This window comes from Ornithorhynchus anatinus, chromosome 1, assembly GCF_004115215.2.
Source record: "Ornithorhynchus anatinus isolate Pmale09 chromosome 1, mOrnAna1.pri.v4, whole genome shotgun sequence".
NCBI classification, from domain to species: domain Eukaryota; kingdom Metazoa; phylum Chordata; class Mammalia; order Monotremata; family Ornithorhynchidae; genus Ornithorhynchus; species Ornithorhynchus anatinus.
Genome location: NC_041728.1, coordinates 165360269 through 165376574, shown reverse-complemented (window position 1 = coordinate 165376574; position 16306 = coordinate 165360269). Strand labels below are relative to the sequence as shown.

Sequence of the window (16306 nt, the reverse complement as noted above, 5' to 3'; positions counted from 1 at the left end):
TCACACAGCTGACAAGTGGCAGAGCCGGGAGTCGAACCCATGACCTCTGACTCCGAAGTCCAGGCTCTTTCCACTGAGCCACGCTGCTTCCCTGTGAGAGCTGATCAAGTGCTATAAAGCCAAGGGTGAAGAGTAGCATGGACCGCCATGATAACTGCATCCGACTCCTCGTTGATCTCCCTGCCTCCAACCTCTCCCCTCTCCAGTCCATCCTTCAATCTGCTGCCTGGATGTAAACTGCTTGTGGCAGGGAATGTGTCTACCGACTCTCTTGTTTGTGCACTCCCAAACATTTAATACTGTGCTCAATTAATACCACTGATTGATTATTTTTTTCTCCCCACTTTATATCCCCCCAGTTGCCACTTCAGCCCGAGCACTTTTGCCACCTTCATGCACATATCTTCTCCACTCAATTACTTCCTCCATCTGTTATTAATTTAAGTTTCTGTCTCCCCATCTGGGCTTAAGGGCTTTCAGGGCCAAACTCATTTCTTCTAGCACTTTTGAACTCTCCCAAGGCCTCAGTACAGTGCTCTGCACACACTCATGATTGATCAGCTGGGATGGGCTGGGGACAATCTGTGACTTGTTAAAGTGTCTTCAGGCTTGTTTTAAATGCCTCCCTTGCTCACTGCATAGGGCAGATTCCAGGAGAAAAAACCCCTTAAAGCGTCAGCTGACTGAAGACTGTGGGCCCGTTGTTGAGCAGGGATTGTCTCTTTGTTGTTGAATTGTCCTTTCCAAGTGCTTAGTACAGTGCTCTGCACACAGTGAGTACTCAGTAAATAGGACTGAATGAATGAAAGGAACAGGGAACAAAAGGCCAGAGTGTTATTCTTTGCTCCCTCTGATGCACAAGGTGCCTCAAAGCAAGGTGCCTTACCTCCCGGGGCCTTGGTTTCCCCAGCTGGAGAGGGTGAGGTAACAGCAGTGAAGCAGGGAAGAAGCGTGACTAGGTGGAAAGAGCCCGGGCTTGGGAGTCAGAACTCATGGGTTCGAATCCCAGCTCTGCCACTTGTCAGCTGTGTGACTGTGGGCAAGTCACTTAACTTCTCTGTGCCTCAGTTCCCTCATCTATCAAATGGAGATTAAGACTGTGAGCCTCACGTGGGACAACCTGATTACCCTGTATCTATCCCAGCACTTAGAACGGTGCTCGGCACATAGTAAGTGCTTAACAAATACCAACATTATTATTATTATTATTATTATTCTAAGCTTATACCTTGAATAGAACAGTCAGAGCCTTATGGGCGGGGAACCTGTCTGCTAATTCTGTTGTGTTGTCATCTTCCAAGTGCTTAGTACAGTGCTCTGCACACAGTAAGCGCTCAATAAATACCATTGATCGAATGAGACAAAAATATGGGACTGCAATCAGTCGATTTTATTATTTCATGGCGAGACCATTTGCTTGGGGTCAGAGGTCATGAGCTCTAATCCTGACTCCATTTGTCTGCTGTGTGATCTTGGGCAAGTCACTTAACTTCTATGGGTTTCAATTGCCTCATCTGTAAATGGGGATTGAGAGTGTGAACTCCATGTGGGACCGGTACTGTGTCCAACTTGATTACCTTGTATCTATCCCAGTGCTTGAAACAGTGCTTGACATATAGTAAGCGCTTAACATATACCATAATTATTATCATTTATTATTATTAAAGTGCGTACTATATGTTCTAAGTACTTCTTCTTAGATGCTGTCGAGTCGTTTCTGATTCATAGCTACTCTTGTTCTTTTTCCCTAGAGTTTCCTTGGTCAAGAGTGCAGAGTGGCTTACCATTGCCTTCTTCTGTGCACTGAAAACTTTTCTCTACCTTGTCTTTGCTCAACATTTTGATCACTTGATCAACCTCCTTTGACTCTTTCCTGTGCCTCTGCCGCCCAGCACAGGCGAATCAACTTTCTGAAGCTTTGACTTAAACCTTTCCATTAACAGGAACCCTGAGTAAAGAATATTTTTCAGTGGCGTAACTCGTAACTGCATTAGTGTATGCAGACTCTCCTGCCATACTAAGGCATTGATTCATAGGAGTTCTTAGTGCTAAGTAAAAGTTAATCAGTTTGGTTACAGTCCCTGTTCTGTATGGGGCTCAATTGAAGAACAGGTAGTGAATCCCCATTTGTGAGATGAGGAACTGAAGCACAGAGAAGTGAAGTGACTTGCCTCAAGTCACACACCAGGAAACTGGCAAAGCCGGGATTAGAAACTGATGCCAGTTCCAGTGGCCAACCAGTCTGATGATGACAGTATTTGTTAAGCACTCACTATGTGCCAAGCACTGTACAAGGTAATTAGGTTGTCCCATGTGGGGTTCACAATTTTAATCCCCATTTGACAGAGGAGGTAACTGAGTCACAGAGAAGTGACTTGCCCAAAGTCACACAGTGATTAGTGGCAGAGCTGGGATTTGAATCCACAACCCGTGACTCCCAGGTCCGTGCTCTTTTCACTAAGTCTAGCTGCTGGAAGTGGATCTGGGCTCTCCTATGAGCAGTGCCACCACAGCACAAAGCCAGATTCATTCATTCAATCGAATTGAGCATTTACTATGCGCAGAGCACTGTACTAAGCGCTTGGAATGGGCCAAAGAAATGCACAGCTGCCATACATAAAATAATCCCCTCTAGACTGTAAGCTCACTGTGGGCAGGGAACTTGTCTGCCAACTCTGTCGTGTCGTCCTCTCCCAAGCACTTAGTACAGTGCTCTGCACACAGTGAACACTCAGTAAATACCACTGATAAGCGCTTAGCCAGAGGTCCAGTTCTTAAAGGAGACCCAAACACAATCGAGTTCAACTTGATGCTAGGTGGACCTACCATCTGTGGGCTGGCCAGCCTGGGCATTCCCTCTGACCTGTAGAGAATCTGTCCCTCCATGGTACTTCTTGAGCACTTACTGTGTGCAGAACACTGTACAAAGTGCTTGGGAGAGCACGATACAGCAGATTTGGTAGACAAGTTCCCTGGCCGCTGCGAGATGTCTAGGGGCCCCCTGAGTCCAGGAACTCTTGTCTGAAGGGTATCTTCATGGCAATCGTCGTTTGGGTTGTGGGGTGTGTGACTTTCTATGCATATCCATCTCGTGTTGCAGCACCCTTGGACTGATTCCATTAGGTTGTTTTCTAGCTCCAGCTCGACCCGTTATGACTCAAGCCTAGGAATAGCTTTGGCTTTTGGGGGGTTTTCTTGAAAAAAGTCAAGTTTGGCTAGTGGCTTGTCTCCAAGGCAATATCAACACAGCTGGAATGGGAGAAAGAGAAATGTTAGCCGAGGGAGGGAATAACTTGGTTTAGTGGATAGAGCATGAGCCTGGAAGTCAGAAGAACATGAATTCTAATCCTGGTCCGCCACATGTCTGCTATGTGACCTTGGGCAAGTCACTTCATTTCTAAGTCTGTTACCTCATCTGTAAGATGGGGATTAAGAGTGTGAGCCCCGTGTGGGACAGGGACTGTCCAACCCGATTAACTTGAATCTATCTCAGAGCTTAGAAAAGTGCTGGGCTCATAGTAAGTGCTTCACAAGTACCATCATTTTTATTAATAGTAGTAGAGAAGGAGATGGTGACAACTGTTACCCTCGTAAGCTGTCCCCAGTGTTTGAACAGTCAATCAATGATATTTATTGAGCAGTAATGATGGTGGGCTACACCTCTTTACTGGATGACCCATGACCTTTAGACTGGGGAAAAAGTGGGGTCAACTGTCCTGCACTGAGATGGTGGGGGGTGGTCGAGCAAAGAGCGGACACTGTGACCAACAGGGCTCCTTTTTCTGGGGACCCTCTGGACCAAGGGAGCAAATGTCAGGAGGACCAGGACTGGAGGGAAGATCCGATGGGGCAAGGATGGATGTGGGGGAAGCCACAATCCTGGCACAGGGTAGGGAAGACTGGGAGAGTGTGTGGTGATGATAATGATAATTGTGGCATTTTGTAAGTGCCAGGCACTGTATTAAATGCTGGGGTGAATACAAACAAATCGGGCCGGATAAGTCCCTGTCCGAGATGGGGCTCACACTCTTAAACCCCATTTTGAAGATGAGGTAACAGGTCCAGAGCAATGAAGTGACTTGCCCAAGGTCACACACCAGACAAGTGACAGAGGCAGGATTAGAACTCATGACCTTCTGACTCCCAGGCCCATGCTCTATTCACTCCATCATACTGCTTCTCCTACTCTTCCAAACATTAGTACGGTGCTCTATAGACGGTAAGTGCTCAATAAATACAACTGAATGAATGAAAAAGAAGAGGCTTAGGGAGGACCAGTACCGGAGGGAAGTCTGAGGCAGCAGGGATGGGTGTAGGGGAAGCCACAATCCTGGCACAGGGTAGGGAAGACCGGGAGGGTGTGAGGTGATGAGGTGAAGGTACGCCGGGCCACGGGCCAGGGCAGTGGAGGTGTGAACTGGGGGTGGAGGAGGGCGGTAGGAGCCAGGGTAGAAGAAGTGAGGGTACAAACCAGAGAAGAGCGGGCATGAGTTGGGTCAGAGTTGTTGGGGGTGACGCAGGCAGCAATGGGCTCCCCCAACTATCTTCATCAGTTGCTGCTGCTGTTCTTGCACAGCACAGCCTAGAGAATATTTGTTTCTACTCAAGCTGGAGCCCGAAGCCTAGGTTATATAAGGGAAAGAACTTCCTGAAAGTTGAGGCTATTAAACACTAGAAAGAGACCCAAGAGAGCTTGTGAGATTTCTTTCTAGGAAATAGTTTGCTTATAGGGCGGAATCCTCTCTGGCTGGGCTGGGCCACTGGAAGAGCTGCCTAAAGGCGAGACGCTTCAGATGACAAGGGCAGCCTCTTCCTTCTCAACCCACTGGAGTCCTTCTTTTTATTTGTTTTTTTTTATGGTATTTAAGCGCGTACTATGGGCCAGGCTCTGTACTAAGCAAAGGGGTAGATACAAGCTAGTCAGGTTGGAAACAGCCCCCGTCCCAAAATGAGGCTCGCAATCTTAATCCCCATTTTATAGATGAGGTAAGTGAGGCACAGAGAATAATATTAATTCTGGTTTTTGTTAAGCACTTGATGTGGGTATTTAAGCACTTACTATATGCAGAGCACTGTTCTAAACGCTGGGATAGATACAGGGTAATCAGGTTGTCCCACGTGAAGCTCACGGTCTTCATCCCCAATTTACAGATGAGAGAACTAAGGCACAGAAGTTAAGTGACTTGTCCACAGTCACACAGCTGACAAATGGCAGAGCCGGAACTCGAACCCATGACCTCTGACTCCCAAGCCCGGGCTCTTTCCACTGAGACCCGTGCTTACTATGTGGTCAGGCACTGTACTAAGTGCTGGTGTGGATACAAGCAAATTGAGTTGGACACAGTCCCTATCCCAAGTGGGGCTCACAGTTTTAATCCCCATTTTACAGATGAGGTAACTGAAGCACAGAGAAGTGAAGTGACTTGCCCAAAGTCACACAGCTGACAAGTGGGAGAGCTGGGATTAGACCTCTGACTCCCAAGCCCATGTTCTTTCCACTGAGCCATGCTGCTTCTCACAAGAATTGAGAGTTTACAATCGGGATTTAAACAAACAAAAGAAAAACCCCAAATTTAAATGGTCATTTCTAGCCTAGTAGCTCTTGGTTGCCTTTCTCCTCCCCCAAACCATCCCCACTAACTTTTCCTTTCCCCTATACGTCCCCATGCTCCAAAGAAAAATTTGGCACTATGCGGTCTCCCAAGCATGTTAGAGAAGCAGTGTGGCTCAGTGGAAAGAGCCCGGGCTTGGGAGTCAGATGTCATGGGTTCGAATCCCAGCTCTGCCGCTTGTCAGCTGTGTGATTGTGGGCAAGTCACTTAATTTCTCTGTGCCTCAGTTCCCTCATCTGTAAAAATGGGGATTAACTGTGAGCCTCATGTGGGACAACCTGATTACCCTGTATCTCCCCCAGCGCTTAGAACAGTGCTCTGCACATAGTAAGTGCTTAACAAAAAAATACCAACATGTCGTAGAGTACGCTGCACACAGTAAACTCAATAAAAAACTCAAAAATAATACTGATTTTGGTATTAAGCGCTCTGAGCCTTGCTGTTGTCCAGTGAGAAGTAGTACAGCCTAGTTGATAGAGCAGCATAGGCTCGGGAGTCAGAAGGACCTGGGTTCTACTCCTGGCTCTGCTGTTTGTCTGCTGTGTGATCTTGGTCAAATCATTTCACTTCTCTGTACCTCAGTTACTTCATCTGTAAAATGGGGATGAAGACTGTGAGCCCTATGTGGAACAGGGACTGTGTCCTATCTGATTAACTTGTACCTACCCCAGCGTTTAGTACAGTGGCTGGCACATAGTAAGCACCTAACTAGAGAAGCAGCGTGGCTCAGTGGAAAGAGCCCGGGCTTTGGAGTCAGAGGTCATGAGTTCGAATCCCAGCTCTGCCACTTGTCAGCTGTGTGACTGTGGGCAAGTCACTTCACTTCTCTGTGCCTCAGTTACCTCATCTGTAAAATGGGGATTAAGACTGTGAGCCCCACGTGGGACAACCTGATTCCCCTGTGTCTACCCCAGCGCTTAGAACAGTGCTCTGCACATAGTAAGCACTTAACAAATACCAACATTATTACCTAACAAATACCATAAAAAGGAAGTGCTGCTTAAAAATCATTTCCAGCAATTTGGGCCTTAATATCCAACCTCGTAGGGTTCTGCTGCCTGTCTCTTTCCTCTAGCTGTTAAATCACAAGCCTTTTGCTGTTAGCGTAAGTCCAGGAACTTCACAGGAAACCGCAGGAGGGCCCTAGGAAAGGCAAATTGGACCTCCAGAGTAGAAATGAGCCGGCCCGATCCTGAACTTGAAAAGCCCAGTAGAAGTCAGAGCAAAGGGATCATCATCAAATCATCATTAACAGTTTTTACTTAGTGCTGACTAAGGGCCGAACACTATCCTAAACACTTGGGAGAGTACAACAGAAAAGGCAGTGGTCAAAGGAAGAGGGAAACGGGTCAGTAGAGGGGTCCGTGTGTCTCTCCACTGGAGTAAGGAGGTGGGCTACTTTTTGCTCAGGCACAGTTTGGCCTCTAAAACCTTGCTGTGGTCAAATTTTGGGGATGGAAACCTGCCTCGGCCTACCCCATTTCAAACTCGAGAGCATGGCTTATAATAATAATGTTGGTATTTGTTAAGCGCTTACTATGTCCCGAGCACTGTTCTAAGCGCTGGGGTAGACATAGGGGAATCAGGTTGTCCCACGTGGGGCTCACAGTCTTAATCCCCATTTTACAGATGAGGTCACTGAGGCACAGAGAAGTGAAGTGACTCGCCCACAGTCACACAGCCGACAAGTGGCAGAGCTGGGATTCGAACTCATAAGCCCTGACTCCAAAGCCCGTGCTCTTTCCACTGAGCCACGCTGGCTTAATGCAGTGAGCCCAGAACGGGGACTTAGGAGACCTCGGTTTTCCGCACTTGCCTGTTGTGAGAACCTGGGCAAGTTACTTCTCTGCATCGCAGTTCAGTACATTCCCTCAAAGCCCCCTCTTCCTCGGTAATCAGTCGTATTTATTGCAGGCTGACTGTGTGCAGAACACTGTACTAAATGCTTGATGATGATGGCATTTAAGTGCTTACTATGTGCCAAGCACTAAGAGCTGGGGTAGATAAAAGCCAATGAGGTGGTCCCACGTGGGCTCACAGTCTTAATCTCCATTTTACAGTTGAGGTAACTGAGGCACAGAGAAGCTAAGTGACTTGCCCAAGGTCACACAGTTGATAAGTGCTGAAGTGGGGGTTAGAACCCATGACCTCTGACTCCCAGGCCCAGGCTCTGCAGCGGGGCTCAGTGTAAAGAGCCTGGGCTTCGGAGTCAGAGGTCGTGGGTTCGACTCCCGGCTCTGCAACTTATCAGCTGTGTGACTGTGGGCAAGTCACTTAACTTCTCTGGGCCTCAGTTATTTTTCTCACTCTTTTTGGGAAGCGCAATACAATAGAGTTGGTAGACACATTCCCTGCCCACAGTGAGTTTATAGTTTAGAGGTAACGGCATGAAGTGGATTGGCTTGTGACCAGGCAATAGGAATGGAGCCCAAGAGATCCTGTTTCTGCTTTTGGTTGCTGGGATGACTGACGTGCCTGGAGTGATGTGGGGTTAAATATTGAGGGACGAGAAGTTTGAACAGAGTTTCGAAGAAGATTGAGCTCTAACTTCTGCCTCGGAAGTTTTGCAGGGGTAGTAGAAACACGGGACTGGGACCAGGAGGCCTGGGTTCTAAACCCTCCTCTGCCATAGGCCTCATGTGGAAACTCTAACAACATATTTAATAAAGTATTTCTTAAATGCTTAGTATGTTCCAAGCACTGTTCTAAGCACTAAAGTAGATATGTGGAACAACTTGATTACCTTGAGCGGCTCAGAGTCTTGATCTCCATTTTACAGTTGAGGTAACTGAGGCACAGAGAAGTTAAGTGATTTTCCCAAGGTCACACAGCGGATAAGTGGCAGAGCCGGGATTAGAATCCATGTCCTCAGACGCCCAAGCTCGTTCTCTTTCCACTAAGCCACGCGGCTTCTCTCTGTTTCAGTTTCCTCATCTGTAAAATGGAGTTAGGATTCCAAACTGTAAGCTCCTTGTGGGCAGGGAACATGTCTACCAATTCTGTTATAGTGGACTCTCCCAAGCGCTTAGTACAGCATTCTGCATGTAGTAAGCTCTCAATAAATACAATAGGTTGCTTTATTGATTGCTCTCCCTACTGCTTGGACTGTGAGTATGGGAGAGGTACTATGGCCCATCTGATTATCCTGGATGATAATAATTATGGTATTTGTTAACCACTTACTATGTGCCAAGCACTGTACTAAGCATTCATCTAGCTCAGTGCTTAGCATAATATTAAACCTGGTATGCCATAATTATTATGTGGCTAGAAGGCAAATGTTATTCTTAGCTTTATGTATAAAAACTAAACATCCTTCCTCCAGTCAGCAATTGGAATGTGAGCATATTGCCCTTGATATTAGCCTCACTGTCCCCAGGGAAAGATGGAATCACTGATTTACGTCATGTTCAGAGAAGTTAAAAATAATAATAATATTTATGGGAATGATCAGTGATATCAGTGGAACTGTTGGGAGTCTTAGGTTGTGCTTCGGTTGGCTCAGCCATCCTTGCTGATCCCGGAAAACAGGCCTGGAGCTTGAGTCACGGGGCATGCCTGGGGATTGGGAGCCCTGAGGTGCTCAGTAAATAATAATAATGTTGGTATTTGTTAAGTGCTTACTATGTGCAGAGCACTGTTCTAAGCGCTGGGATAGATACAGGGTAATCAGGTTGTCCCACGTGAGGCTCACAGTTAATCCCCATTTTACAGATGAGGTAAGTGAGGCACAGAGAAGTGAAGTGACTTGCTCACAGTCACACAGCTGACAAGTGGCAGAGCCGGGAGTCGAACCCATGACCTCCGACTCCGAAGCCCGGGCTCTTTCCACTGAGCCACGCTGCTTCCCCAGAAGTCCGTCCTCTTAGCCCATTTCCCGGAAGACAGTCCCTGAGGCGGACCTCACTTCTCAGTCACACTAGATAAGGGTGGATAGTTTGGATTACGACATTCATGAAGTGATCAATCATTTGTTGAGTGCTTCCTGTATGTGGGGCACTGTACTAAGCTCCTGGGAGAGTGCAGTACAACAGTATGACACACTTCCCTGCCCAGAGGAACTCAAAGCCCAATCCTGCTAAGCGCCAATGCTGAGAAGCAACATGGCCTAGTAATAAAGCAGATACCTGAGAATCAGAAAGACTTGGGTTCTAATCCTGGCTCGACCACTTGTTTGCTGGGTGACTTTGGGAAAGTCGTTTCCCTTCTGTGCCTCAGTTTCCCTGTCTGTAAATGGGGATTAAGACAGTGAGCCCCATGTCGGACATGGACTCTGTCCAACTTGATTATCACATATCTACACCAGGGCTTAGTATAGTGCCTGGCACATAGAAAGTGCTTAGCAAATATCACTTTAAAAAATGGGGGAAACAAACTGGGAGCGGGGGTGCCCGGGAGGGCACAGGCATTGTGGTCTAGCAGAAAGAGCACGGACCTGCGAGTCAGAAGGACCAGGATTTTAATCCCGGCCCTGCCACTTGTCTGTTGTGGGACTGAGGGCAAGTGACTTTTCTGTGCCTCAGTTACCTCATCTGTAAAATGGGGATTAAGACTGTGAGCCCCATGTGGGATGGGACTGTGTTCAACCTGATTATCTTGTATGCATCCCAGAGCTTGATTTGTAGCAAGTGCTTAATAATACCATTATTATTATGAAGTGACATGTTTAATGTCACATAGATCAAGTGGCGGAGCCAGGATTGGAACCTCCCTCTGACTCCCTGGCCTTCTTCATTAGGCCAAGCTGCTTCTCAACCTCGGGGCTCGGTTTCTCCATCTGTAAAATGAAGATAAAATGAGGCCTGTGCGGGACCGGGACTCTATCTGATCTCGTAAGCTAGTATCTACTTGGGCAATTAGCATGTAGGAAGTGAGTAATAAAGGCCGTGATTTAAAATGACTTGGCAGCAGAATTGTAGCTGGCAAGAGGCAGTTAAAAATAGAATAGGGGAAATTATATAATGCACATAAACATTTATTCGAAATGATGAGCAAATATTCACACTGGTAGAGATTTCCTGGGAAGAGTCTTGTACAGTGGAAGGGGTCATAAGGCAGCTGGGAGCTCTGCATCCCAAAAAAGATAGAGGTGGAGAAGGGGTGGAAGATCCAGAAATGACAGTTTTCAAGTGTAGTAACTGTGGCGTTCAAGTGGTTACTTTGTGCCAAGCACTGTTTTAAGCAGTGGGGTGGTTACAGTCAATCAGAGTCCAACCAGTTCCCATCTCCAACGAAACACCCAACCTAAGGGGGAGGAAGAACAGGTATTTTATCCCCGTTTTTATAAATGAGATCATTGAGACGCAGCAGAAGTGAAATGACTTACTCAAGGTCACACAGCCGATGTTCGAACCCAGGTTCTCTGAACCACAAGCCTGTGACCACCTCCCTTTCCACATCTTTAACCATAGCCTCTGAGTGGGTGTGTGGTGTCTAATGTAACACAAACTGCTAAGGGTTTTATAAATCTCAGCCAAGCAAATACCAGCTTGCTCTCCTCTAGTCATGAAAAAGTCAATCATATTTATTGAGCACTTACTGTGTTCAGAGCACTGCACTAATTGTGGGAGAGTACAATATAACAGACACATTCACTGCCCACAGCACGCTTACAATCTAGAGGGGAAGGATGCATAGTCGGATTCGAACCTGCGCGGGGAAACCACAGTGGATTGTTCCCTCCCAAGCGCTTAGTTTAGTGCTCTGTGATCCTGTTGTTTTGTAGGGATTGTCTCTATTTGTTGTAAAATTGTACTTTCCACGTGCTTTGTACAGTGCTGTGCACACAGTAAGAATTCAATAAATCTGATTGAATAATAATGATGGTATTTAAGCGCTTACTATGTGCCAAGCACTGTTCTAAGCACAGGGGTAGATACAAGGTTATCAGGTTGTCCCACGTGAGGCTCACAGTCTTAATCCCCATTTTACAGAGGAGGTAACTGAGGCACAGAGAAGTGAAATGACTGGTCCAAAGTCACACAGCTGACAAGTGGCAGAGCAGGGATTAGAACTCATGGCCTCCAACTCCCAAGCCCGGGCTCTTTCCACTAAGCCACGCTCCACTCGGCCATGACCACTATAAAAGCCGCTCAGCACAGGGGGCCAGGGCAGCTGAGCTGAGCAGAAATCTTGATTGCTCAAATATTTGATGTTGAGGCAGAGACCTCACTTCGGAGAGAAAGAACCAATTTGGTCAAAGTCCTTAACGTGATAGAGGGATGAAGGGCAGAATGATGTTGGAGTAGCTTAGTAGTTTTGACTCTTGGATGTCTGGGGGTAGTGATCAGGGCCATTATAGGAAGGCAGTGTGGTAAACGTGCTCTGTCCTGATATGGATGGGATGAGCTACGGGCCTGGGAGTCAGCAGGACCTGGGTTCTAATTCTGACTCTACCACCTTAAGTAAGTCACTTCTCATCTCTGGGCCTCAGTTACCCCATCTGTAAAATCAGATTAAGACCGTGAGTCCCACGTGGGACAGACTGTGTCCAACTGATTAGCGCTTATCCACGCCAGAGCTTAGTTCAGTGACTGGCACAAAATAAGTGTTTAACAAATACCCAAAAAAACCCCAAAAACCCACTCTCACGGTGCCCTCTCTGCTTGCTCCCCAGGTCAGCAATGCCATCCTCATCATCTTTGTCAGCTATTTTGGCAGCCGGGTCCACCGGCCACGAATCATCGGCATCGGGGGCCTCTTGCTGGCAGCTGGCGCCTTCTTCCTGTCCCTGCCGCACTTCCTGTCTGAGCCGTACCGCTACTCGGAGAACAATCTCGGGGGTAAGGGACCCCATTCTCCCAATTGGCAGGAGCACATTTGCCTGCTGGCTTCCGCCCTGGGGAGAAGTCCCGAGGACTCTCTGAAAGACGCACACTATCCCGGTATTCGGAGATGTTCTCTGGCAGCAGATTTGGCTCCAGGCAGGACTCCCTTGTGGGCTGAAAGGATGCCATCTTTTCACTTTGGCCAGTGGGGGTCGAAGGTCAGGGTTGAAGGCCTCAAGCTGGCCGTAGCAGTGGTCCTTGCTGACAACCCCCTACAGGTGCTGTCCTCCTGGGGAACCCCTCTAGCTTAAGGAGAGGACAGAACAAAGAAACCGGGCTCTCAGCAGAGATGGGGAGATATCGGAGACTGAAAAATCAGATTTGCGCCCCTCACTTTTGGTGGTACTGCACCTGAGTTTTTGTTTTTTTTTTGTTTTTTGTTCTTAATGAAATTTGTTAAACACCTATTATATGCTAGTCACTGTTCTAAGCACTTGGGTAGATACAAAATAATCAGGTTTTACCCAGTCCATGTCCCACATGGGGCTCACAGTCTTAATCCCCATTTTACGGATGAGGTAACTGAGGCACAGGGAAGTTAAGTGAATTGTCCAAGGTGTCACAGTGGGTAAGTGGTGGAGCTGGGATTAGAAACTATATCCTTCTGTCTCTCAGGCCCATACTCTATCCACTAGGTTACTCTGAGTCTCTCACCGCATCTCTGCCTGGGGTTCCTCCAGAAGGCAGCTCTGGACTGGGGATAGGGCTGGTAGAGGCCAGTGCGGTGGCTTCAGGCCTAGTATTTCCCATTTTTCCGTGTGGCCTAGTAGTGGTCCTGGGAGTCAACAGGACCATGTTATGGACAGGGAATGTGTCTGTTAATTCTGTTGTATTGTAGTCTCCCAAATGACTAGTACAGTGCTCTGCACATAGTAAGCACTCAATTTCCACTGATGGATTGATTGACCAGGGTTCTAATCCTAGCTCCGCCACTTGTCTGCTGTGTGATCTTAGGAAAGTCATTTAACTTCTCTTTGCCTGGGTAACCTCATTGGAGATTATGACTGTAAACCCCATGTGGGACTTGAGGGGTGTCTAAACTGATTAGGTTGTATCTACACAGTTTAGTGCCTGGCACACAGTAGGTGCGTAAAATACCATTTAAAAAAAATTCAGCTGCCACCAAAGGGAGAAGCAACATGGCCTAGTGGAAAGAGTATGGGCCAGGGAGTCAGAAAGACCTCGGTTCTAATCCCAGCTCCGCCACTTGTCTGCTGGGTGACCCTGGAAGAGTCACTTAATTTCTCTGGGCCTTAGTTCTGTCATCTATAAAATGGGTATTGATGTCTGTTTTTTGTAATGATGTCTGTCTTCCGCTCCCCCCCCGCCCCAGCCCAAGACTGTGAGCTCATTTGTGAGCATGGATTGTCACTATTGTTGCATCTCAAATCCTTAGTAAAGTGCTCAGCACAGAGTAAGCGCTTTAATAAATAAGAATGAATGAATTGTAAAATAGAAATTAAGACTGTGACCCCCATGAGGGCCATGGATTGTGCCCAACCTGATTAGCTTGTGTCTACTCCAGCGCTTAGTACAGTGCCTGGCACAGAAGCAGCGTGGCTCAGTGGAAAGAGCATGGGCTTTGGAGTCAGGGCTCATGAGTTCGAATCCCAGCTCTGCCACTTGTTGGCTGTGTGGCTGTGGGCGAGTCACTTCACTTCTCTGTGCCTCAGTTCCCTCATCTGTAAAATGGGGATTAAGACTGTGAGCCCCACGTGGGACAACCTGATTCCCCTATGTCTACCCCAGCGCTTAGAACAGTGCTCGGCACATAGTAAGCACTTAACAAATACCAACATTATTATTATTATTATTATTAAGCACTTAAATCTTGTCTCGTCTTATGCTGCCGTGTCATTTCCGACCCGTAGCGACGCCATGGACACATCTCTCCCAGAACACACCCTCCCCCCCATCTGCAATCGTTCTGGTCATGTACCCATAGAGTTTTCTTGGTCAAAATATGGAAGTGGTTCAGCACTGCCGCTTCCGCCCAGTAAACTCTAGTCTCCGCCCTCGACTCTCTCCCTACCACTGCTGCCCAACATGAGTGAGTTTTGACTTGGAGCAGATGACCTTCCACTGGCTAGCCACTGTCCAAGCCAGGAATGGAATGGATAGGCCTCTGCTTGACTCTCCTTTCTGGAACTGACACTGGTAGAGTACTGGAAATTCTCCAGGTACGACCCTGAGAGGGGGCTTAACAAATATCACTAGAGAAGCAGCGTGGCTCAGTGGAAAGAGCGTGGGCTTGGGAGTCAGAGGCCATGGGTTCGAATCCCAGCTCTGCCACTTGTCAGCTGTGTGACTGTGAGCAAGTCACAACTTCTCTGTGCCTCAGTTACCTCATCTGTAAAATGGGGATGAAGACTGTAAGCCCCACGTGGGACAACCTGATTACCTGTATCTACCCCAGCACTTAGAACAGTGCTCTGCACGTAGTGAGTGCTTAACCAACATTATTATTAAATATCATTAAAAAAGTAAGAATCATGACAGGCTCCACGCATACGCCAGTCTGTGGATCTGGTCCCAGGGAAGCAGAAGACACTGTTGTGAAGGGGTATGAGCAGATGGAGAAAGCTCAAAGTCATCCCATTAGGTCATGGCTGTTGAACTTGCCTCAGTGTGGGGATCATGGAGAAGACTTTGCTCTTTGGGGAAAGAGGTTTGACAAGGGCTTCAACTGGAGTGGTGGGCAGGAATAATACCAGCCCTCCTCCCCCCGACACCCCCATTAGGAGGAACAAGAGTTTCCATCTTTACCCATAAAGTTGGTGGCCATTCCCAAACAACCAAATACTGAACATTTCCCAAATGAGGCTCAAGTATCCTTTGACATTCAGCCATGATCCACGCAGGGTCAGTCAGCCAGTTGAATGCTTACTGTGTGCAGAGCACTGTACTCTGTACACAGGGCTTGGGAGAGTACAATATAACAGGCACAGCCCACAGCGAGCTTACAGTCCTGAGAGCCGAGGCTTCCATGCAGAAAGGCAAAGTAGAGGAGGAGGCGAGGACTGTAGGGAATATTTACAGCATAGATTGTTGTCATTTGCGTTGGAAAAGGGCACCACTGAAGGTGAAGATTACCTGTGGGTGTGGCTGAAAAAACAGTTTGGAACTGATTGTCCCAACCCCTCGGAGATTGACATTTGCTCTGCTGTTGTACTGTTGTTTAATAATTACGATATTTAAGTGCTTACTATGTGCCAAGCACTGTTCTAAGCGCTGGGGTAGATACAGGGTAAGCAGGTTGTCCCACGTAAAGCTCACACTCTTAATCCCCATTTAACTGATGAGGTATCCTAGGCCCTGAAGTGAAGGGACTTGCTCAAGGTCACACAGCAGACAAATAGGGGAGCTGGGTTTAGAACCCACGACCTCTGACTCCCAAGCCTGTGTTCTTGCCACTAGGCCTTGAAGCTTCTCATGGGGGTGCCACTTTAATAATAATAATTATAATAATGATGGCATTTAAGTGCTTACTATGTGTTAAGCACTGTTCTAAGCACTGGGGTATATACAAGTTCATCAGGTTGGATACAACCCCTGTCCCACATGGGGCTCAGAGTCTTAACCTCCATTTTAGTGATGAGGTAACGGAGGCACAGAGAAGTGAAGTGACTTGCCCAAGGTCGCACAGCAGACAGGCGACCGAGCTGGGTTTAGAACCAAGATCCTTCTGACTCGCAGGTCTGTGCTTTATCCAGCAGACCACGCTACTTCCTGCAGATCTTCTTAAAGTTTTGACTGGAGAGCTTCTCCTCCTTTGGGTAGACCATCCTCTGGTTTTCCGTCTGCAGCAGTTGTCTCCCAGCTTTCGGCCACGAAGCCAATATGTCTCAAGGGTTCATTTTTCTACTC

At 47.5% G+C, this 16306-nt stretch overlaps 1 protein-coding gene across 1 annotated transcript in view; it reads left to right on the top strand.

Moving 5' to 3' along the window:
- SLCO2A1 (solute carrier organic anion transporter family member 2A1) overlaps window positions 1-16306 on the top strand; it is a 156908-nt gene that overhangs the window by 80856 nt on the left and 59746 nt on the right. The window contains exon 3 of the mRNA XM_029074990.2: window positions 12229-12394. Within this exon, the coding sequence (XP_028930823.1) occupies window positions 12229-12394 (166 nt within the window). The remainder of the gene's footprint in view (window positions 1-12228; window positions 12395-16306) is intronic.